The sequence below is a fragment of the Peromyscus maniculatus genome, chromosome 19 (genome assembly GCF_049852395.1).
Source record: "Peromyscus maniculatus bairdii isolate BWxNUB_F1_BW_parent chromosome 19, HU_Pman_BW_mat_3.1, whole genome shotgun sequence".
Lineage (NCBI taxonomy): Eukaryota > Metazoa > Chordata > Mammalia > Rodentia > Cricetidae > Peromyscus > Peromyscus maniculatus.
Window position 1 is genome coordinate 53,604,901 of NC_134870.1, and position 24,596 is coordinate 53,629,496.

At 42.3% G+C, this 24,596-nt stretch overlaps 1 protein-coding gene across 8 annotated transcripts in view; it reads right to left on the reverse strand.

The window, feature by feature from the left end:
- Nucleotides 1–2,398: 2,398 nt before the first annotated feature.
- The window catches only part of Fbxo38 (F-box protein 38), a 48,400-nt gene continuing 26,202 nt past the window's right edge, over nucleotides 2,399–24,596 (reverse strand). For 5 of the 8 annotated variants that reach the window (XM_006985163.4, XM_006985162.4, XM_076555348.1 and 2 more), the window contains 13 exons: nucleotides 23,052–23,222; nucleotides 21,341–21,483; nucleotides 20,293–20,506; nucleotides 17,823–17,942; nucleotides 16,263–16,442; nucleotides 14,016–14,750; nucleotides 9,576–9,676; nucleotides 9,338–9,440; nucleotides 6,449–6,615; nucleotides 5,225–5,370; nucleotides 4,530–4,633; nucleotides 4,101–4,214; nucleotides 2,399–3,214 (listed from right to left, as the gene is read on the reverse strand). In XM_006985163.4, coding sequence (XP_006985225.2) covers nucleotides 3,036–3,214; nucleotides 4,101–4,214; nucleotides 4,530–4,633; nucleotides 5,225–5,370; nucleotides 6,449–6,615; nucleotides 9,338–9,440; nucleotides 9,576–9,676; nucleotides 14,016–14,750; nucleotides 16,263–16,442; nucleotides 17,823–17,942; nucleotides 20,293–20,506; nucleotides 21,341–21,483; nucleotides 23,052–23,222 — 2,477 coding nt within the window. In that variant the 3' untranslated portion in view covers nucleotides 2,399–3,035. The remainder of the gene's footprint in view (nucleotides 3,215–4,100; nucleotides 4,215–4,529; nucleotides 4,634–5,224; nucleotides 5,371–6,448; nucleotides 6,616–9,337; nucleotides 9,441–9,575; nucleotides 9,677–14,015; nucleotides 14,751–16,262; nucleotides 16,443–17,822; nucleotides 17,943–20,292; nucleotides 20,507–21,340; nucleotides 21,484–23,051; nucleotides 23,223–24,596) is intronic. The other 3 variants (XM_076555352.1, XM_006985164.4, XM_076555353.1) reach the window with 1 other exon arrangement.

Sequence of the window (24,596 nt, forward strand, 5' to 3'; positions counted from 1 at the left end):
TCCCTCCTACATAAATTATGGTTTATATAAATGATGCATTTATGCAACTATTCCCATTATAAAAAGTCCCACAACACAGATAAAAGTAAATACTCTTGACCCCAGCTCAGTCCCACTCCATTCCCAAGGCAGGTGGGGGTGGGGTGGGGGGCTTATCACTTGGCATATGTGGTTCAGTAATTTGTGGTTTTGTTTGCTGTTATTTATGACTAAGGTGATGCTGTATGTACTCTGCTACTGGCCTTTCAATTGTCAACCCCGCACCTCACCTCACATCAATTCACGTGTGCTTCATGCTGCCAGCCTGGGAGAGCAGGCAATTCAATAGCTGAGCGTATCCTGTGTCTTCCACAAGGTCAGCGGGACTGGTTTCAGGATGAAGCGGCAGCTCAGACGTAGGGGTTGTCCTGTTGGCAGGAGCCCGCCCCAAAGTGGGTCTCACCTGACTTCCTTCCCCCTTGAGGGACTGTTTGGAGTCAGACTGGTAAAACTCTGCTTCCAGTAATCCCTAAACACCTGCCTTTGACCAAGTTATCTAAACTGCTAAACTGGATGTTTAGCAAGCTTAGGAGGTATGATAACCAACTCCTCCAAACGATAATGTCAAGTGTGACCTCCTTTCCAAGGCCTGGTTAGTTCTCAAAGATTGCTGCTCTAGGATATAGTCTAAGGGACATTATGGAAATATTAAGAAAAAAAAAAACAGGAAAATAAATTACAACATACACACAAGCAACCAGAAAACCAAACCAAACACTTTTATAATAAACCTGGGTTTTATACTGGGTGCTCCCACTGGACCCTCACCACTGCCTGGTGGGGGTGGGTAACTGTTACCACCTTACAAATGAGGAAAGTTGAGGCTCCAGCACAGGGCTCTCCACCACAGACCACTGTCTCCTGGTCAGAGCTGTTGTCTGAGGAAGTTAGATCTGAACCCAGGACTTCTGCCTCCATGTACAGAGTCACTTCAAGAATCATAGTGTCAGCTATCAGCCCCGTATGCCTGGCAGCATGTGATACATGGTTCTTTCTGATTCTGACACTCAGTCAGAGGTCATCTGTGAACTATTTAAGGCCTTGTAGAAACAGGCCATTGTACACACAGCTGTTGGCATAACAGAATGGATGGAAAACTCCATTCTCCATCAGGCGTTACTCAACTGGCCAAGATGTGGTCTGTACGCCTTCAAAATGGTTTCTGCTTTTTTAATGTCTGGGTTGAAATCCAAGAGTATTATTTTGTGATGTGAATATTATGTGGAATTCAAGTTTCTGTCTATCAATAAAGTTTTGTCGTAATATGGCCATCTTTGTGTACTGTTCATGGCTTTCACACATCCGAGGATGTCTATGGCCCACTGAGCACGAATTATTTACAGCCCACACAGGCTGCTGGCCTTGCTCTAAGGCACCACTCCTGGCTTTTTCAGCTACATTTACTAAGTATCCAGGAGAGTGCGCGGCTTCCCCCTTGTCTTTGGCTGTCTACCTCCAGCACCTTTACAAATGATCTGAGGGCCCCTGTTCTATTTAATGACTGTAAGATCGGTAAACTGAGTTAAAGAGCAGTGGCCTCCTGTGGCCAGTATGAGCATTATTTAGATGAGGTCCTTGGTGGAGTGACAGGGGAAAACTACAGACAGGCTGATTCTTGCTGAGAACTGGAGGTTATTATTCTGCATTTGTTTCCGCCTGTTACTGAGCAGTTATAACCTGGACAGTAAACTAAAAACAATGCAAGGAAAAAATGAACTCATCATATTTAAGATTTTTAAAACTCTTACGTGTCAAGAATTTTAAAAGCTGTGAAGTAAAGACGGTAGATACAGGGACCTATCATCCAAGAGTCCGGTGCTAGGGAACCTCGAGGGCACCCCTGCCTGCCTGTCTTTACTAAGTCAATACAGCCAGGATCAAAACCACAAATTCATGTCCTACCCAGTGAATACCTGGTCCTCATCAAGGATGACTGGTGTTTCCTTTCTTGACCTCAATTAATCCCCAGAAAAGGGAAGGGGCTGTATAAATCCTTAAAGACCTGACACTTTCTACAGACCATAATTCCTTTTGTCTTTAGACTTTGGCTTCCGAAGCCTGTTAAGGTCACTTATTTACCAAACAGCAAAGCCATTTGGTGAGGCCCCCAAGAGTAAAGAGCACCATCACCGTCACGTTGGGCAGCTTTAGCCCTGAGAGAAAGGCAGCTCCTCTGAAATAGCCCACACTCATCTTCCCAGCACCCTGTTGCAGTCTGCGTGCACTAAGCATGAATCTCCTGGCCTCGTTTTCAAAAGGGATCAGCAAGTGGACACTGGTGCTGAGTCAGACGAAGCCACACACTGCTTGTCTGTGAAGTATGTGCCGCTGTAAAATATGGTTGAGTCCATGGCAAGAATAAAGTTTTTACTAAATGTTTATTTTTATGTTCAAGATAAAGCATATACACAATTGAGTGAGGAAATAAATAACTAGAAATGCTCTGAAAACTTTCTATTTGCCCTTCAAATTCATTTTCTTAAGTTTGTGAATCTTTTCATTTAAAGAAATACGCCAAATAATGACACTAAGCAAACAAGAGGCCCGTCACAGTACAGAACAGTCTTCTCTGACTGAGGGTTAGCTGGCATTATTCTAACACACACACAAGACACAGCACTCTTTAGCACTGACTCAGACAGCTCTGCTGGGGAAGAAAAAGGCACAGACCGAAGGGACAAGGTGAGTAGCAGAGTAAATGGGCTCAGTCACATGACACCGAGAACTGAGGAAAAGTGAACAAAATCGATGCTCAAATGATTTGCCTTCATTCAAATGACTTCTTTAAATTAAGATGTACAAACATAGGATATAAAGACGTTACTTTTGGAAGTGTCTTTGTATATTTCTTCTATATATAAATCTTTGTATACAATTTCCATGTTCCTTATTTATTTCCTATATAACAAACTGAGCCAGGGCCTCCCAATTCCAAGCCCAAAGTTCCTGTGTAGCCTCTGGGCCGCTCTGGGCCAGAAGAGCCAGGGAAGGTCTCTTTAAATGTAGTCGTCTTCTACTGGCTCTCCATTGACATCGCAGTAGTGGATAAAAATGGCCACCACTCGCTGAAACACACCCCTTTTCATCTGGCGCATCTCTGAGATCTCCTCTCCTATTGTTTCCATACAAATGTCTGCAGACAGCTGTCCTTTCCTTCGAGGAGCATAGATGGTACCTGGGAAAGGAGAGAGACCAGAGGTACTTAGAATGAACCACGTGGTCCATTTCCTAGACCACAATGTAGCCGATGCAAGGACGGCTCCTAGAATCTGTCTTCGTTTTATATCAGAGATGATGTCTAAGATAGCAGACATGATCAAAATCCCCAGGTGAAAATAATGTACCAGGGAGTAAATTATGCTAAGTATAAGTAGTTAAGAAAATTCACTTCTTTATAAATATTTCAGTCTTACGTATAAGTGAACATACAAATATGCTAAAACTTAGAAAACTTTCATTAAAAACTTCCCCTGAAATTTCTACACTTAAATCACAATTAAGCTCCAGTGTCACAACAATACTTCTAAGAAGCAGGCAACTAAGTGGTACAACTGAACGAGTCTAAACTGGCATACATGTCTGTAAATTCTTCAGTAAAGATCCATGGGTTTGCCAGGCATGGTGGCACATGCCAAATGGAATCCTGGCAACTTGGATTAGGCACGCAGGGCCAGACTTGCTACACAGACATCTGGAGGCAAGCTCGGGCTCCATGAGAATCTTTCTCAAAAAGCAAAATTCTAAATGGGTTTGTAACTGGCTGTCACATTTTCCATTAGGTCCTGAATTAAATCTCCAGCATATATACATATGTACCAGAAAACAAAACAATCAGATGAGCAGGAAACCGGAAGGAATTCCCATCGTGCGGACACATTAGGTGCACTGTGCATCTGCTGCACCAACTCAGAGCTGGGACCTTTTCAGAAGAGGTGCTAAAAACATTTATGGGAAACAAACTAAACTCTGTATTGTCCCTAATTTGCAAACAAGATATTAACGATCTAACGTCGTAAGGCAGACTCAGGCTAGAAAATCAAGTCAAATCAGGTCATAATTACTCTCTTCGTCATCTTCAAAATCGTATCTGGCGAAGCTGTTGGGCTCTGCTGCCCGCAGTGACCTCAGCCAGGGGAAGTCAGAAATCATGGAATACGGTGCTCCATCCACAACACCTGAAATAAGCGGGCCGTGGGACAGTCCTGTTAGTGTGGAGAAGCTGGCAGCAGCGCACTCTACCTAAGTACTCCCACAGCTGGGTACAGGGACAGGGCCAGCGGCCTTCGGAGTCACCTCTAACCACCCCAAGTCTCCATTGTTATCTACCTTCTGTGTGTCAACAGTTGTGATCATTGTAGGGATGGTAAAGATAGCCAGACCACTATTCACCCAGCTTCTGCCTCTTGTGGGAGATTCAAACCTCTCACTAATCTGATAATCCCCGTATCTCCCCTAAGGCATGCCCCGCCCTCATCTAGGTAAATTCTTACCCTCTAATGTATAGATTTCTCTCCCCCAGGGGTACTTAGGGTACTTCTTTAAATCCTCTTCAGTTCGAGTGGCTTCCAGGAAGAATTCATATTTAATGAGTTCTCTGGGGGCAAGAGGAAAAATCAAGTAAATACACAACTGGAAAGGACTGCTGGGCAGAAAGCAACTGTGACTACTCAAGCTTAGAGTCCAGCGACCATCTCAAGCAGAGCGACAACTCTGACATCACCAGTCACTCCATCAGAGTCTAACCTGGTCTAAGCTACATTCTTTAGTAGCTTTCAAATCATGTTGAGGGAAGAAAAAGGAAATCTCTGAGCAAATATCTTGTATATTGAGGGTAATTAGTACAGTGCTTGTAAGATTAAAAACAAACATAATTTTCTGTAAAGTGAAGCATTAGCCTCAAGACTGTCATTGTGTTTCCATCCTCCATGTCTGAAGAAGTAACACACTTATGCAATTCTTTGTGATTTTTTTCTCTAAGTTTGAATAAAATGCTACATAAATCCATGTGTGATCTTAAGTTTGAAATGTTCTTTCATCATTTTTTTTTTTACATGTTTATGTCATGACAAGTTAAGTCTACCTAAAAGCTCAATTGGAATCATTTAAAATAAATTAGGATTTGCTCCTAGGAGCACTCAATAGGAGGAATATGACAAAGGACTTTCGGGGCCACGGAGTCACTTACTGATTGATATTGGCTATTGTGTCCATCCAGTTCCGAATGCGCACCTTGTTCCGAACATTGGGAGGATTACTGAACTCGTGGATGATACAAATGTGATAGGGGTAGGGGCCACTAAACAGCTTCTGCTCCAGAGTTAGTGTATCTACCTGTGGAAGACATCAGAAAAACATCTTTGGACTATAGCAGGTCTGAGACATCTGAGGACCTTAAAAAGCTTCAGTTTTGAAATGCTTGGCTGATTTGGAAATCAAATTCTAGCTCTGTCCCAGAGCACAGCTCGCCACGTTTGGATTAAGATGTAGCAAATACTCCGCACAGCAGACTCAGCATTTCCTCTGCACTGCTCTCCAAGCTCCCGTTACATCAGAGGGTTCAGGTTGATTCAGGATCTCCGTCAACTCCACTTCTCTGAGGATGTCCCTCAGAGGTTTCGTTCGCTACAGGCTGCACTACAGAACTGAGTGCCCAGAACTGTTCTATGAGAACAGTTGCTAAGTTTTAGGAGCAATGCGTTTCTCTCCTCCTTGTAGATTCTGGATTGAGAGTACATTCTCATGGGTGCCCTTCCCCATCTTGAGCTTTGCAGGATCTTCCTGCTTTCAGGGGAACATGAGTTTAACTCCTTCATGAAAAGGAGAACTTCCTTAAGGAAGAAAAACATTGTCTAGTTTTAAGCATGTAGCCAGTTTTGAGTATTAATACACTTACGAATCTGATGAACTTATTTCACAGTCCAGGTATTATTTAATATTTTGTTTTAGCAACAAGCATCATCCTACATATGCACTTAACTTTCAATAATAATTACAGCTATCCTACTATTGCTTAAGGTATACCAGCAACTGTCCTAGTATATCATACATATTAGTTAAAACAGCACAAAAATTTAAGTATACTATGATTCTAATTTTATACTTAAGAAATTAAGAGGAAAAAGAGCTTGCTCTTTGTTAAAGGAGACTCTGAACAGGAAGGCTGTGATCTGAGTGCATGCTCTTAGTCAACAGGCAACTTCTAGCCTGTGGAAGGAGTTCAATGTAACTGCTAAGAATCCCTAAGAGCTGGGAGAAAAGCATTATCAAGCAATACTGGCAAGACAATCTCGCTTGGATATAAAAACTCCACAGATTTTAAAGAATCATTATCGAGGGTTGAACAAAACAGATTAAATAAACAAATATTAGCACAATGTGTATGTGATCATAAAAAAGCAGAGCTCGGTACCTGCTGCATTGGACGCAGGTAGATGATGCGGTTCCTCTCTGGAGGCATCTTCAGGATTTGGTCTAGTACCTGATCCATATTTAGTTTCTTGCACTGTGCATAGTCAAATCGGTTTACAATTGGTGCATTTTCTACCTTTAAATGTTTCAGTACCCTGCACCTGGTAGCTATAAAATAAAAACAATAAGCTCTACAAACAGTTTATACAAGAGTGCAAACTATAGAGTCCTGGAACCTTTTCTGGAAAACTCTGGCACAGGCACTGTGCTTGTGAATAGAGGAACCACACTGGTCAAGTACAAATAACAGGTAAGAGCTAACAACATGACTGAGTTCAGAAGCCGGCTGTTCTCATGCCAGAGAGATATCAAGGCCCTCTTCTAATGTCGCCTGTGAAAGAAATTAAATCCTAGAAGTTGACCTGTCTAGGGGATACATTTAACACTAAAGAATTACTGAATGACATAACTATACAGTTAAAGGTCATACCTGGATTAATTCACAAATATTACCTTGAATTTAATGATAGAAATGGAACTGAGTTAATTTTAATTCCTGCCACAAATACAGAAACAGATCTTGTGATAAGGCACAGTATCTGTGGATTCTGAAGTCTTTGGCTAGGCATTTTAGCACTGTGGAAAGATCTACTGACGTTACCTACAACATGATTCTTCTTGTTCGATACGGCAAACATGAAGTCAGAGAGAGCGGTATCTGCTACTCACGACACAAATTTCACTACACTGGTATACCAACTACGTCCCAGCAACATCCTTCCTTGTTCTAACTCACCTAGTTCAACTGTAGAAAGGATGAAATGGATGCAATTATAACACCACAAAGCTGATTTGCCTGACTTTTTAAACCTTTCATAAAGAAATCTTGTATGAGATTTTCAACACAAGCACCATCATCTTCCAGAGTGCTCTGCCCTGTAACTAACTTCCATGTTTAAACACTGCCAGCACTCTGCCTGCCTTCAGGCTCACTCTCTCCTCTGTCACATAGGAAGAGGAGGAATTGGACAGAAATAAAGAAAAGAGAATCAGATGGTGATACGAACCTGATGGCTCTCTGCTGTAAAATCAGACATAGTTAAGGCTAGCTCTCATCTCCTCTAGACATCCCACCTGTCATTAACTTAGCTGTTGTCTAGAGATGAAGTACTTCTCTAAGACCCTGTGTCTCAGGACACGCTGAACTAAACGGCTTGGTTCACAGAAGGTAAACCGAGGCCGTAGGATCTATCAGCAGGCTGAGGACAACACAGGGGAGCCACGGGGTAAAGCACAGCAGGAAAGCCAGTGGCACTCTCTAAGAAGTGCTGCATTGCTGTGAGAAGATAGATCGCAAGGGGAGCATCTGGGGGCTGTTTTAGATGCCCAGAGGAAGTTAAGAAGGTCAGCCCTGCTGTATGCCCTCAGGGCTTCCTGTTTCAAGAAGAAACTCCAAGAGGAGGCAGTGACTTGATGAGATATTTTATGGCATAAACCTTGCTGGCTGTTATAATAGAAAAACATTTACACTTCTGCAGCATGAACAGAGTCTGACATCTTGGCCCAGCCTGGCATTGGTTTCATGGCAATCCTCCTGCTGCAGCCTCTTAAGTGCCCAGTTGTATGAGGTGACTTGTAGCAATCATACCCTGTACCGTGTACCTACATGCATGTATATAGGCATGCACATGCACACACACACAACACACATACACACCCCACTGTATTTAACTACAACAAAGGCCAAATGCCATGACTTAATCAAAATTATGTACATTTTACACACTGAAGAAAATGAACACACAACATGTAACTCGCTCAGGGCAGGAACAAGGCAGATATTGACTTTGATTTTTTTTTTTTTTTTTTTAATACAGGGTCTCATTATGTAGCCTTGGCTGGCCTAGAGCTTGCTATGTACACTAGGCTGGCTTCAAACTCAGAGTACTGCCTACTTTTGCATCCTGGGTGTTTTGGATCAAAGGTGTATGCCACCACATACAATCTAGATTTTTTTCCCTTTTAAATAGGAATATGATGGGAAGCAAAATATGGGAAACAAAACCCACTACAAATGGGTATAAATATACACTTAAACTTTAAGACCTTACAGAGAACAGCCTGTACTTAAGACAGACATGGAAGGAAGGACACGGAAGGTATACAGAGTGTACTAAATAAGCGAGTGGAGAGGACAGAGAAGGCATGTGCAGTGGGGCTGGAGAATGGGCGTGGACTAGTGACAGTGTGCTGCTAGGAACTAAGGGTATGCTTGGGCCCCTAACCAAGCACGGAGCAGCGAAGCACTGGAGACCCCGTTACGACTCTCCCCACACCTTTATGCAGCACTCATGCCCCCAGTTAAGCTGAGGGGTAACTGACGGCAGCCTGACCACGCTGTGAAGCCACCCAAGTCAGGGAGCAATTAACCTTCAAGGAGAGGCTCCTTACAAAAGGAACCAAGCTTCAGCAAGTGGACCCTCACTATGGAGTAATTAATTATATAAGATCATACAACAGAGACAAAATTAGAGACAGCCCAAAACATTCCTGTGAAAAATAATAATGTGACTGTTGTATACGGAAATTAACTCTGGCACTACTGAGATCTGAATCTAGAATGTCAAGTGCTAGCAAGGATTCTAGACTGAGCTATAACCCCAACTGCTGCATTCTCTCTCTTTCTCTCTCTCTCTCATTTTAATTCTTCTTAAACTATCCAACTTTTTATTTTGTGATTACATCTCACGGCGTGGCACAAGTTCACCTTAAATTTACAATCCTCCAGCCTCAGTCTGAGTAGCTGGGGTTGCAGCCAGTGCCAACTGGTCTGCTTTAATTCTATAAAGGATGCAAAATGCTCTTCTATGATACAACCCCAAATACATACCATGGATGAACATCATCTTGGGGCAGTCTTTCAGCACTAGATCTGTGATTCCACAATTGGTCATTGTGACGCCAACAAGATTTTTGGATTTTAACACAAGAACCTACAATGATAAAAGTTAAAGTTACAAGTGAGTGTACCTTCCCCAGAGCTTTCATTGTTAGAGGCTAGCAGCTGTTAACTTTAGTTTCTTTCCGGAGCTGGGCTGGGCATTGAAAAGGAGAGCTTTCTTCTTCACCTGTACGTGGTCATCCTCAATCACAGGATCACTGGTACTGGTAGACTTATCTGCAGTTCGCTTGCGCTTCATGGCATGACATGGCTTTGTTTTGGCAACTTCTATAAAAGGAAAAATAAAACCTCAAATTGTATCCTTCTTTGTTTCCTCCCACAGCATATTCAGTCACATATGAAAAGTCCATCACAACTCCAAAATCTCAACTCAGCTGGTGAAATCGTCAGGTGGTGTTTCTAGAAGACCACTCCAAGTCACAATCACCCTCCTACCTGAAGTGGCCCCCCCTGCGAGCAACTCACAAATCTCATCCATGTTCCTGGCTTTAAGCTCATTATAGGTACACTTGGTGGATTAACTGAAGACTCCCTACTAAAAAAACCTTTCAATGACTGCTGCTTAGTGTGCACGTTTCCATTCCTGACCCTGTGGGTAAAGGGCTCCACTGCACCGGTTCTCAGTATCATTCCATTCTGTAGACCTCAATTATCTCCCAGTACCTATGTCTGAAGTCATTAATCACTCAGCTCTTTCTGCTCAGAACATCTTTATGCCTTCCGGGTTTGAAAGATGACCTATCTTGGCCCTACTCAATCATCATTTGATTCTAACAAATTTATTTAGACCTCCAAAATATTTATTGTTCTGTAATTCCCTGTATATCTGTCTCCATATTTAAACTAAAAGTTCCTTCAAGGCAACAATTTTTCTTTCAGTGTTAGCCATTATGTATTAAAATGAATATTGACTGAAAAACCTGGCATTCAACACTGCAGGTACATGCCCAAAATAAATATTCACTGAGTGCTAATTGTGTGTCATACACTGCTAAGGGTTTTATTTGTATTAACTCATTTAATCCTTATAACAGCACTCTAATATGGGTTATTTTTAAAATTTTCCTCACTAAATATACTAGGAAGCTGAGTCACAGAAAGGTAAAATAACTTGCCAAGATGTTAACTGGTACCAAGAGTTAAACATACTCATCTGGCTCTCGTCACTAGGTTACCAGGCCTATATATTTTCCAGTAAGGTTTTAACTGAATTTACTAGTATTTTATTAGAATGTTACAATTTAATAATAAGAACAAGTAGGATTTTATTTAAAAAACAAGTTCTAAATTTGTATCTAGACTGAAACCCACACAATCAATTAAGCTATTCAAAGTCGTGCCCTCATTTTTGACACATCACGGCATGATCGCAGCACACCAGTGGATACAGGCCAGCTGTGTGAACTCCTGAACTTTCACTCCTAGACTACTGTTAAGTGTCAACATTCCACTGCAGAATTTTGTAACCTCCAACAAGATTACAAAAGGAAATGAGGTACAGATCCTGCCAATAGCAAAAGGCTCAGGATTTGACAGCTTAGAATTAGTCAACACGTTCTTTTTAACCCACCAGAATGTTTGCCTGGGTGGGAACCTGTGAAATTCTACTACGCCAAACAACTGCAAGTAGCTGCTTTGGCTGAAGGCAGACAAGAGGGAGTTCTAGCCTATTCATCACACAGTATCTTGAAGGAGTTCTTGCAAATCTGTCTCCATGCCCAACAGCCAAAGGCAGCACGTTTACTCTGCCACCAAGGTTCACACAGCTGTTTGAATTTCCTCCCTCACCACACCTTGAAAACAGCGAACATCTGTTCCACTGCTCCAGCAACATCTGTAAGGGTCTTCAGCATTCTCCTATAGTCTCATTTCAAACTTCTCCCTTCTTAGGCTGCTCCCTCCCTCCTCTTTACTCTCTCTAACATGGGGTTTGGATTATGGTCCCTGCTCTCCACTGGGTCTAACCTGGTTTGTGTTTTCTACAAAAAGCTATACAATGAAACAACAAATTGTTTGTTGATGATCTTGAATAGATGTTTCCAGATGTACACGGAAAAGGGAATTTGCTACCTCTTTTGTTATTCTTTCACGTCTCCTCCCTGTCCAGGGACAATTTCTAATGATCTTGTACACCCTCTCGCATCAACATACCTTATGGTGGCTACACTTCCTAAGTTCACGGCATCCACTAAGTCTCACACTGTGCATAAGACCTGGTGCCAGAGGCTGGGAACGGAAGGGCAAAAGCACCGGGCCGTCCCTGCCGTGTGGGCTCCTGGTCTGGTGGGCAGACAGGTGATGGAACACAGCATTACAGGGGTGGACATCAAGGGCGCCGCAGAAACGAAAGCAGAGCGGAGCAGCCTCAGTGCCCGGGAAAGCCCTGTGACTGAGAGCGCTCCTTTAACCAATGCCAGTCTTCCATAACCACATTAGGCGGCTGTGATACTTGTTTCATAAATAAAATGAGCATAAAAAAACCTTAAACGTATTAATTTCAAAAAACGGGATATCACACAAAAGTTAACTCTGTGAACTTCTAACATGGCTTTAATATGCCACAAGACCCTAAGGTAAAAACTAAACAATTCACATGTTACTTCTCAACTGATTAAAAAGGTAAATAAACCATATTTATTCCCGTATTAGGCGTATTTCTTTAATACTGTTAAAACAGAATGGCTTTAACAGATAAAAAAAAAAAAATGTTAGCTTTCAAATAATCTGTAAACCACTCAAATAATTTGTTCTTGCCAAGAGACATAGATAACACTGAAATCAATACTTTGGCATTTCCCCTAGAAAAACTTACTGAAAGTAAATGGACATTTGCATGATGTTATAAATATATTGGGAACTAATTTATGCACTAAAACATAAAGTTATCTCAAACTGAAAAAGGGAAAAAGGGAAGCAACAGGCATAATAGTGGACAGTTTAGTGAGGTTTTCTTGTGTTTATTCCAGGGAGTTACTTAACCTATGAAAAACTCAGGCCGTGGGACAGTAAGATTGAAACAGTGAAAGGGATCAGGAGAACTCAAGGCAACAATGAAGAACCTCAAAGGACAGCAGCGAATATGAACGGCTCATGTTTAAAAAAACTATCTAAAACCAACTTGTAAAATTTCACCAAGACAGACGCCAAATACCTGGACATACATAATAGTTCTTAAATAGGACTCAGAGCTGGAAAGACAATGTTTCCATCAGTCAACTTCAAGTTAGTCCCAACTCTGACAGAACTAAAGAGGAAATAAACAGGCACTTAATAAAATGAGAGGATGAGAACGTTTCTCTAAAGCACGTAAGGAAACCGTGTCCACCGACTTCACAGAGATGAGGACTAGGCACCCGAAAGTCTCACAGCGAGCCCAGGGCAGGACGATAGAGAAGCTGAATGTTGGCAGCAGGTGCAAACGGGACTATTCTTAACGTTACTGAGCTGCATACTTCCAAACGATACCGTCGCATGTTATATGTACCTTTCCACTGGTTTTGAAAATCACAAACCCTTTAGAATTCAAGCTGGGAAAAGTATATTTTATGCAACAGAACTAGAGTTTACAAAACACAGTGCATCTTCAACACAATTGACACTCCATGACTAATGTCACCACGACTGTCTGCACAGCTGAGTCTCGCACTTACTAAAGCTCACTTTTGTGAGTGTGACGTCTCACAACTGTCTGCACAGCTGAGTTTCGCACTTACAAAAGCTCACTTTTGTGAGTGTGACATCTCACGACTGTCTGCACAGCTGAGTCTTGCACTTATAAAAGCTCACTTTTGTTGAGTGTGACGTCTCACGACTGTCTGCACAGCTGAGTCTCGCACTTACTAAAGCTCATTTAGTACATGAAAAAGAGGACTCTGCCCGTTGTGGGACTTGTTTTAAGATTCTAAGACTGAGATGCTTAGAGAAAATTGAAATCCATTACTATCTACTGACAAATATTAGTAATTTAATAAAGGGCTCACCTTAGAACTGAAATATAATTAAGGTTAAAAGACCAGTTCAGTTCAGTTCAACCCAATGACAAGCGTATACACTACAAATATCAATGAAATTGAGTAAGTGTGTGTGTACAACTTCATCCAAATAATCCGAGGAAAACTAATTACTTACCTGCTTATCTCCTGCCAAACCTAGCTGGAAACAAAATAAATTTCAGGAAAAACAAAACAAAAACACAAAAAAGCAAAAAGTATCACTACAAGTCACAGAAGCAGAACCAGGAACACACAGGGAACTACCAGCCCAGCCACCTCACACTCCTGCCTGTCCCCGAGCATTTCCACTAAGTGTGGGGTGGGAGCAGCATTCCTCTACAGGGCATCAGAATCAGGATTGCATTCAGGGCAAATACACACAGTTTAACTCTTCTAAAGATGAAATGATTCTGAGTTTTCTGGGTCGAAACCGGTTTACACCCCCTTCCACCAAAACATTCTCGAAAATTATTTAAGTTTCTATGATCCACAGAACTCCCAAATAGAGTATAATTTACCATAAGTTAGCTTTTTCTAAGAAAACTCATGAAACCAGCTCGGGCCACTCTCCAGCCCTGGCCTGCAGTGGCTAATCCTGGGAGCATTTGTCATACCTGACTCAGATATCAGCGGTACATGGGACAGTCTGCTCCGGGCCCTGGTAAGGGGCCTCCGAGGGTAGTCTTCATTAGACTGCACGTCACAACTCTCAGGCTGGGGGCTCCCCCTCCTGTCCTCACCTGTAGCCCCACAGCCACTCCCATTAGTCCTCTCAGCATGTGCTGGGCCTGAAGACCCCCCTTGTGGCAGAGTCCTAAAGGAAAAGGCGGATCTCGTACCATCCGGGCCATTCACAACACAGGCTCGGCTGGTTGAAGGCCGTTCCTCATCAGAACACCTGCTAGTTCTCCTTTGGGACTCCTGGGGCCTGTGACAGCAGCATCTGGGGCAGACAGAACTCTCTGCGTCTCCCTCCTCCATGGCCTCAGAGTCCTCTGACCCACTGGGGGAGCAGACGCACTGCCTGGACACATCCACCTCTGCGGGGCTAGGCTCAGAAGAGCCACCGCTGGTCACCGTCCTTCTGAAGTCGGGGCTCTGCGAAGCAGTGCTGGATGAGCTCGAGTTTCCCACTGTGCTGGCGGAGGTGCTGCTGGAACTGGGATAAACATCCTTATTCTTTTTCTTTTCAGGAATCTCCCTGGCTGCTTTCATGTCAGCTTTGATCTGCTCACTGGTGACCTGGCAGCCTTTCTCACAGCTGCTCTCCTCGAGGGGACACTGTTTCGGTGGGCCCAGCTGGTGGGAGGTGTGCCTCTTCCGAAGTGGAGTCTTGCCTTTTCCACTTACTGTTTAAAGAAAAAGAAGAATGGCCCGAGGGGAAGAAGAGATCTCAGTACAAATTCTGGATGAAGGCAAGAGTAAGTCTGGACAGGAGATAATGTTCCCTCGGTTTCCTAACTGTAGACTTCACTCAGCAAGCATCCCTAGCGCCTCCCTCATTAGCTCTCTCCAGCTGGTCCAGTAAGGCCACCATGATCAGATTCTAAACTCCCTTCCCCTTCAGCCCCCTCTACCTGAACTGTGCACACAGCCCCAAAGTTTCCCTCAACAACCACCTCACCACCCAGGGCCTGGAGCTCTGGGCAGTCCCTGGATATGCCCAGCCTAGAGCCACTAGAGTAATGCCTGCAACACTGGGAGCCATGATGTCTACCTGACTTCAGCTGCACTAAGCGTTCTGTAAGGACAGAGCATAACTTAATGCATCCCATGATCCTTCACAGCACCTCACAAAAGCCCCTATGGCACAGCAAGGCTCAATGATAGAGAACAGAATAAAGAAATAAGGCTGGTTTCCGGCCAGCACAGATTTAGCTGCCTGATCATGAAACTGAATTTTCTAGGAAAAATTATAGGTTAGTCAGCTGGTCACATTTTTCTTAAATTTTAATTTCCATGAAGCTTCTTTTCAACCACAGTATATACCTGAATTTAAAAAGGAGTGAGGTAAAAATTGAATAAATAGTCGGTGGTTAGTAAAGTATTGCAAGTAAGCTGAGCTTTCCAAAATGAAGCATTCTATATAACGCAGGTACAGAGTTAACTGTGTACCGCACTTCAAACACATTAAGGAGCAAAGAGGGAAAATATATAGATGGTTTAGAAAAAAAGAAGTATCCTTTGCTACAAGTAGTGAGCACAAGGCTCTGAGACCTGAGAGGAGGGAGCATGGGAAGGAAGGCCTACGAACCCAAGAGACGGAGAACCAGTTTCTTAGTAAGGTGAACAGAACAAGCTGTAGCTTGGCCTTAAAAGGAAATCAGGAACTAGAAACTACTTTAGGGAGCTAGAGATAGAGCTCAGTGGTAGAGTGCCCACTCAGCATGCTACAGGCCTAGCTCCAAAACCCTAGCACTACCAAAACAACAACAACAAAAACCCTACATAAACAAAGGAAAAGCCCAATTTCCTGTATTTTTTAGGACCGCCTCAAGTACTACCGCAACCACCAGTATTCAGCCCACAACTGGACAAGTATGAGCTGGAGAGCGAGTGTTTCCTATCTCTCCACTGGATACTCACCACCCATGCCATGTACGTAAACCACAGCCTCTCGCTGACCACTGACCAGCTGATAGCACAGCTCCCTAAAGCCCCACTCAAAGATTCCTCCCATTCCCTGTCCTCCCACGTCTGCTCTGCTGCTCACCCACAGCAGTACCGCCCACTCTCCTGCTCCCCAGGACACGTCCTAAGGTGTAAGGTGCCCTGCACACTGCAGTAAGACACACCATGAAGACCAAGGGAAGCAGCTCTGACCCCTCCCACTGACGAGCCAGAGCTGGCTCCTCGCTCACCTGCCAGCTCCCTGGATTGTACTGACTCTCCGTTTTTGTCTTCCCGTTCCGAATAACGCCGGGCACCGTTCTTAGGAATCCAGACTTCTTGGAGTTCTAGACTGTCTTCTTCGTCATCGCTCTCTGAATCGTGAACTGTAATTGGGGTCGGTTTGACCACTCGCTGTAGACCACTCGGTCCTAAAACAAAACCACAAGATGAAGAACACTTGTTGCTCAAGACGAACTCACAAAAAGTCCTATTTCCGAGATCTAGGCTCAGAGACATGCTTTTGGGATAGCAGCTTCGGTCACTTACTTTAGCGAAACAAATACTGTGTGAGACTCTGTGAAAGCATTTAAACAAGCTAAAGTCACTATGATAACATTAAGTGTGACGGGAATGACAACTGCTATCATATCTAGAGGCAAATTAAAACACCTTTCTCAATTCCACTATTTCAAAAGCACAAGAAATCATCCTAAAGTAATCAAAGTAACAGTTCTAATATTTTCAAAATTAAGCTACACAATTTCCCAATTTTGCAAATCTTTAAGCCAAAGCAAAGAAGATGCACCTCAGGGGCCGTGCAGCCTCTCTGGAGGACCACACGCTACACCTGGGTAGAGAACGGGCACTTGTGTAAACAGGATCACTTGCTCAGAGCACAGCTTCAGCCCTTCAGTTCTTCCCATCGGTCCTGACAAAACACAAGCTGCAAGGCATCTTGCCTGCCCTTGTCTGTCACCCTGTTCAGAGCCTGGCCAAGCTGCCACTCAGTAAGTCTGCTGCGTAAGTGACTGCATTCGGAAGACACTTCGAACAGGGCATCGTTCAGGTGAGCCAGGAAGGACAGTGCTGTGTTCTAATCTCAGGCTGCTGCTGTCACTCTCAAGTAGTGCTGAGCACATCACTCACCTCGGGAAAACTGTCTCCCATCACAAAGCAAAGAGCCAGTCAAGGCCATTTCAAGGCCGATGACACTAGCCTGCCACTGGTGTCAGAGACTAGGTTTTGGTCTACTTACTAACCTAGAACAGCCTCTGTCTTGTTCCTCTTCCCCTCTGAAGTGGACTCAGAGTACAAATACATTTTTTTTTAATTTAAATAAAAAGTTTTGAGACTTTCATAAATGAGCACTTTATTTACATCATTTACACTCCTCTCTTCTGACCTCTCATTTATGACCTCTTAATTACTGTTACACACACACACACACACACACACACACACACACACACACACACACACACAACTTGCTGTGTCCACTGAACATTGCCATACAAACATAAGAGTATTTAATCAGGTTATTTTCCATCAAAGTCTGAGTGCTTTCTTTTTCTATATCCATACACAAGACATACCGTGAAATAAAAAAAAGCAGTTGTTGGCTGCAGCTACAAACTAAACAAAAAACTCTTAAGATACAGACGCAGGAGGCAAGGAAAATATTGATGATTTATAACAAGTCTCATAGGGAGTAGCAGATAACACATCAGTACTTGTTCTCAGTACTTTCTCTTCTCCCTTACCCCCAGGCTAATTTCCAGAATGATGGATGTGGACAGTGACATGATTACCTGCTTGTTCCTCATCAGCATCCATAGGAAGGATTCCCTGATTGGGAGCCGGCATGTCACTTCCACTCTCCGCTCCCACCTCTCCATCTTCCTGCACCATGTCTTCCATCTCATTCAGTGCTTAAATAAAAATAAAGTGAAAACTAAAGGAAACACAAAAATCCACAATGCATGGAAAACTGGCAGTTCTGAGGACAGAACACTCAGTCACTGTGAGGCCCACTCTCAGAAGAGTAGCTTGTAACCGCTTCAGTAGAGAGACAAAGAAGGGTCCAGTTAATCCACAGAAAAGGAAAACACAGACAGGAAAAGATTATTTCATCAATCAGTGGAAGACAAAAGCGGGGGAATGGTCATGGTCATCCCTGAAGTATTCCCAAGGATGGCTGGATGACGCCCCTCTACACTATTTGCTGGATGATGACGGTCATCTTATGAACAATGAGCCTTGTGGTACCTGCTATCTTAACCAGGCTGTATTGAGCATGCAAACTCAAATTCCACCTTTTTCACGTACTTTCTAGAGGTTAGGTTGTCATTTACTGGCTAATATATGGCAAGGACCATTAATAAGCTGCACAGTTTATAAGTCTTTAATGGCATTTAAATGCCTGATGTTTTTCAGTATTTACTATACCCAGTGCCTATCAATGAATGAGAACATGTGGTTTTATTCTCACATTATTCCAAAGGATAAGGCCCGTGAAAACTTAAAGACCAATAAGCTTCAACTTACTGCTACTAATAGCTGACTTCATTACATGTTTACAAAATTAAGTGCAAAATCTCTCAAGGCAATATTCAAGAAATTTAATCAAGCAACATTCTACTTCCCCCAAATCATTGACTGATCTCAGATTGAGTCAGAACAGTACCAGTACTGAATACATCGAATGAGATTTTGCAACAAAAGGCATTCTCTCCTTTGTACTGAGCTGTGGCACTTAATCTTCCATTCACTCAATCCATCACCACTGGGTTTACAGGGTTTGCAGTGTTTTGTGTTACAGTGGTCGTGATAACTTCCCAGACATGGTTTATGTCTTTCCAGTCTCTGTGTTTTCATGATGCCTGTGACCTGTACATGGTATGACTCCTGGAACATGACTCCTCTCTTGGCCACATCAAAGCGACAATATTCGACTTCACACTTCCTTTCTTCATCTACACTATCCTATCTGCGGCTCTACACTTCTTTGTATCTCTTGGGGTTCAGGGGACGGATTGGATTCTAAGTTTGCAGTGTCTAGGAGTTTGTCTATGACAGTAACAAAGTTTAGAGCCATATATTGTCTCATTTATTTTAAAAAGTGCAAAGTTCAAGCCTAGGAAAAGATCTAGAGCTCAAAATATAGTTGGTACTAGTGCCATTATTCTAAATGACAATGAATAAGGAAAGATAGGAGGGAAGGGTGGAGGAGAGAGGGAGGGAAAGAAGGAGAGAAGAAACTGAGGAGGAATGCTCTGAGGTCAGGGTCAAACCAGGAAAATGGCTACAGAGTCACCAAGAGAAGAAAGTATCTCAAGAAGGTAGACAACTATCAAGTACAGCTGAGCTGTCAAGTAAGATGACCACCAGGATTCAGCAGAGTCGGTCTGGTGACTCTGCTGAGACAAAAAAAAAAAGCTTAGAGGTGACTCTGTTCAGGACGCCTATGTTCACAGCATGCCTTTAATTACAGTCCACTGGATCAGGACAGCCTATTTCTTATCAGTTACAACGTTGAAGGGAGTAGACCAAAGAATGACAATGAAGATGGCTAGAGGAATTGTTTTTCTAGTTTTGAGGGATCAACTGAGAAACTAGAGAACCTGGTAAGGAAAGCACCTCAGCTCCTTCTTACTCAGTAGCAGAGGGTACGGAGTGGACCCTGTTAGTACATGGGTTAGCAGAGGGTACGGAGTGGACCCTGTTAGTACATGGGTTAGCAGAGGGTACGGAGTGGACCCTGTTAGTACACGGGTTAGCAGAGGGTACGGAGTGGACCCTGTTAGTACACGGGTTAGCAGAGGGTACGGAGTGGACCCTGTTAGTACATGGGTTAGAAGAGGGTACGGAGTGAGTGGACCCTGTTAGTACATGGGTTCAACAACTAGTAAAGAACTTTGCGGGTAATTACAGAGCTGAAATTTCAAAGGTTGAAATTAGCTCATGTACTTTATCTGCTAGAAAGTTGTCAAGATTGATTTACAGATTAAAAGTATGTGAAACTTGTCCATGCATGTACTTGGTACTCATTTCCTTTTTAATTTAAGTAGTTTGAGAGGGTATTTTGCTAGAAGTTTCAGAGATAAATCCTCTAATACTATCAATGTACCCTAATTCCCAGTATCTACCAATCCTTCCCCGACTCTGAATTCTGTGTGGACAAGGAGTGACAAGCTCAAACAAGACAAAAAGAACAGGACAGGATCAGAGAAAGCAGAGCAAACTCCTTTGTGTCTGGAGCTCATGAGAGGTCTGCGTTACCATCAGCGGCAAACTGCTGCTCTCCTGGCTGCAGATCTGGACGGAAGTCATTCTCCTCATCCGAGTCGTCTGCGGGATGGTGATTATTGTCATGGATGTTGGCATTATTGTTTTGAGCATTATTGTCATTGTCGTTGTTGGAATTCTGGTTGCTAACAAGTGCTGAGGAAACCCCAATTCCAGTTCCTGCACTCAGACCAACTCGAGCACAGCCCTAGGCAAAAACAAACATGTGTTATTAATTTGGGTTGGTAAAGAATACCTCATTAATAACCTTTCATTTCATCTTTACATAATGACTGATATTTAAAAGTGCACCTTAAGAAATGCTTTCAAATACGTATAAAAGATCTCATTCAAGGCTCACAACACTTCAAGCAAGATAAAGCATCACTAGCCCGATTTACACGTGTGGGGCATTCTGGGGAAGTGTGAGAGCACTCGACTGCTAAGTGGGTTAGCTGGGACTGAAAACAGTCTGTGACCTCAAGTCCTAAGTTTTACCCACTGTAGTGAGAAGAAAAGCACAACAGCAGACTGCCGGAGGAGACTTCGACTGGTGAGGCAGTTTTAAACAACATTCAGTACAACTGGGCAATCTCAGATTGTTCATGATAGAACTTATTAGGAGATGGCAACAAGGAAAACACTTCCAACGTGAATTCCTACTCCTTAGACTTACGTGAGCTCCTGCAGACTAATTTCTAAGTGCTCGGGGAAAGCTAGCCTCTGGTCTAGCTTCTCCTCCGCCTTACCTTTACTCTACAAAACAGGAAGCATCCTTGGTTTTCCCTTCCCTTCTCTGAAGACCCTTACTCCTCACTGACAACAACAAGAGGCCATCCACAGTTACAAATGTTATGCCTTCGCTGAAGATGAAGTTGTAAAACTACAACTCTAACAGCATAAAGGCATATCCACTAAGAAGAAAGAAACATCACAGCTTGTTTTGCTTTCTTCCCCATATCAAGACAGATTGAAAAAAACAAAACAAAACAAAACAAAACAAAACAAAAACACCTAAAAACTTCTCTCAACTGTGGTTTACCTTGGGTGGCTCACGGAACATCTGGTCCAGGGAAATGAACTCCAGGCTGGGCAATAATTCAACAAACTGGCCAAAAGAATCCAGCTTCAAAGCATGGCACCGAACGAGGTTGATATCAACTAGTCGGGTCCATCTAGAGTGGTCTGTTGAAAAGGACACGGCAGAGTGTTTATTCAGCACTGTCCACCATGTAACTGATGAATTTCTGCTACAGATGATAAAAGTCTTTCCAATCCTTTTTCTTTGAGTAACTTTTCTTTATTTCATGGTCTTTAAGACTTGACGACTCCCTATTATGATGCTTCCACAGCCGATTTCCCTGTGAGAAACACATGGCCCAGGAAACACTGATGTCACACTAAGGTGGCCCTGATGGAAATGTCTTTCATTAGCCTACATGCCTTTCAGCAACAGGACACTGGGAGCAAGCATGGCACATTCACTTAGCCAAACAGATGCACCTACTTTGACAGAATGAGGAGAACTAAGGTTTACTGAGATGGAGCGCTCTCCTGAACATACTTAGTATGAAAACTAGTAGGCACAGGACAGTGTACACATAGGAAGATTCTTCCGAATAGAAATTACTTTAAATGCTATATAGGTATAGGCTGTAATATGCACAAAATAATTTGTCCAGAAGAATATATAAGAAACTGTTGATGATGGTTACCTTGAGAAGAGGAGACTTTTCATTTTGTACCTTTCTGTACTGTCTGAAATTTATCAAGTGCATGTATTACTTTAATTTAAGTGTTAACAGGAGTTCTGAGTGATGGGATTATAAGCCATTTTTTGTTTTCTTCTTTATACTCTTCTGTATTTAAGAAAAACAAACCAAAAACCCAATAAATGTTATTTTTTAAAAGTGAGCTATACCTGCTATATCCTAAAATTCCTAATTTCCAGTAACACGTTGGTTCATCTGGGCCACTGATAGGTGAGGTATGGCCATTCTGGCAAGCCATCTCAGAAGAGGCTCGAGAGCACTGAACAATCCTGAGGGCAGTTCTGCAAGGAGGTACAGATCCTTGGCAACTGTTCTGACAGTAGAGGTCAAGGGTTCAGTAGGTATTTGCAAGGGTGTTTGGTTAAAGCAGATATCACAAACAAAACTCATCCTCTAACTGGTACTCTACTAAAGCCTCATGAATACAGACAGAGAAGGCTTTTCAAATACACAAGCAGCATTACTTTTTCAGAGGAGAAGATGAATTTGTGCCATAAGGACAAACACCAAGTACAAAGTCACTTCTATGTTTGAAATGGGCAGGAGAGGTTGAAACGGAATAGGACTTCTGGGCAACAAAAGCTTTCACTTCAGGTTTAGTGTCTAATGAGTCACATAAGCAAGGCTTTTAAAACTATGCCCCCATTTTTCCCTTTCAGATGATGTGCACCTAGAAGGAAATTCTCAGAGGAAATAACAGTAATATCCTAGGTTCTGGGCAGTGACTCTTAGTACATGTGAAGAGCAGGGCACTTAAATCTCTAACTGGGACAGTGCAAATTTCTAAGCTAAGAGCTTTAAAAATTGAAAGAGGCACTGAATATATTTCCAACTCACATTGAATAATGGTTCTCAAAACTTGTATGAACAATCCACCTAAAAATCTATGTATATAAAATATCTACATTAAGAATATAATATCACATAAAAAGACATATTTTACTACCAGAAAACATAGTGCTATTTCCAAGTTTATAGTACCTGAGATCCAATTGTATGGGTTGTGTAGATGAGGACAGTTATAAATTGCTAGATATTTGATACAGGAAAAAACTTCATTGACTGCCTTCATTCCTATATCAGTGATGATACCAGGATTTTCTACCACGTCAGCCAAACCATACTTCACCAAATCTGCATTAGCCATTCTGCCTAGAAAGAAATCAATTTCAAAGAAAGTCTCAGTGTCACAGAGAGTTGCCAACTCTGTATCATTCTGTGTGATTAAATTGTTCTGTTCCATCTATGGTCATCAGCAAGCTGGCTTCAAGTTCAAAGTCAGTGTTCTGAATGTATGGGAACATTCTCATCCAAACAAAAATTTATGTTAAAAGTCAAGGGACAGCTGATAGGAAGTAAATAATATTCAACTGTTTAGAAAGAGGAAAAAGACTAACTTAAGAGATGTATTGGTTCATACAACTATAACATTTTACTTTTTTACAATGAAAAATCACAAAAATGGAACTCTTGTGGTATAAAGAACAAGTTTTTGAAGTCTGGTGTGACCATGGAAAACTAGGATCAGATTTTACTTTGGAGCCCATAACATAGGTGAAGAGGTGTCTACCCAGAATTGGATTCTAACTCAGACACATGCCACTGGCCAGGTCACAATCTGAGGTGGGGTTTGGGGGTTGTTAAGTTATCCTACATCATGCCACTGGCAACCACACTCCATCTCTTGCATATCATCATTCTCTCCTCCATATAGCTGGTTCTCACTCTCCAGGACAGTTAACTTAAACATAAGAGCTCTCTGAAGGATGTTTTGGTTAATTAAATTGTATCATCAGTGTGTAAGGTAGTACTAGGGATCTAAGAGACACATACACAGACAACAGACACACAGACACATACCCTATAGTCTTTTAAATTAACTGAACAACCCTACAAAAAAATTTAAAAAAACTCAGTTGCTCTTGGTCAAACTGGTTTTGAACAATAGTGCAATGCATATTATTTTGCTTGGAATGTGTGTTAACCAATCAATCTACTCAACTTCTACCAACTTTATTTTCCATATACTTCATAGTTTCTATTACTGTGCAACTTGAGGACCTGCTGATCTTTCTTGCAGAAGTCATCTTACACCATCCTAAACTTCAACCTCCTTGCTGCTCTTTGGACTTTTTCAAGACTGCTTATTCTTGTATGACGAACGAAATCTTGAACTCATCCTGTTTATAAGTGCTGTCCACATAGTGACAAACGCATGTTCGGCCTTTAGTGCAACCCATTACTCTTAAGTTTTTCTACTAGCCAAGATTCTTAAAATCCTCATGACATCACCAGGAATTAATTTCTGTCCCTTTTCTCTTCTTCTTTTTTTTTTTTTTTAGCTTACAGGGCAGCTAAAGGTTAAAAACTACTTTTTAAATAAACACCTCAAGTATTAGAGACTGCTATAAATATATTTATCTTTTTGGTTTTTTTTTTTTTTGAGACAGTCTCATGTTGCCTAGGGTGGTGTCTAACTTGAATGTAGCAAGGATGACCTTAAATTCCTGATTATCCTTCCTCCAG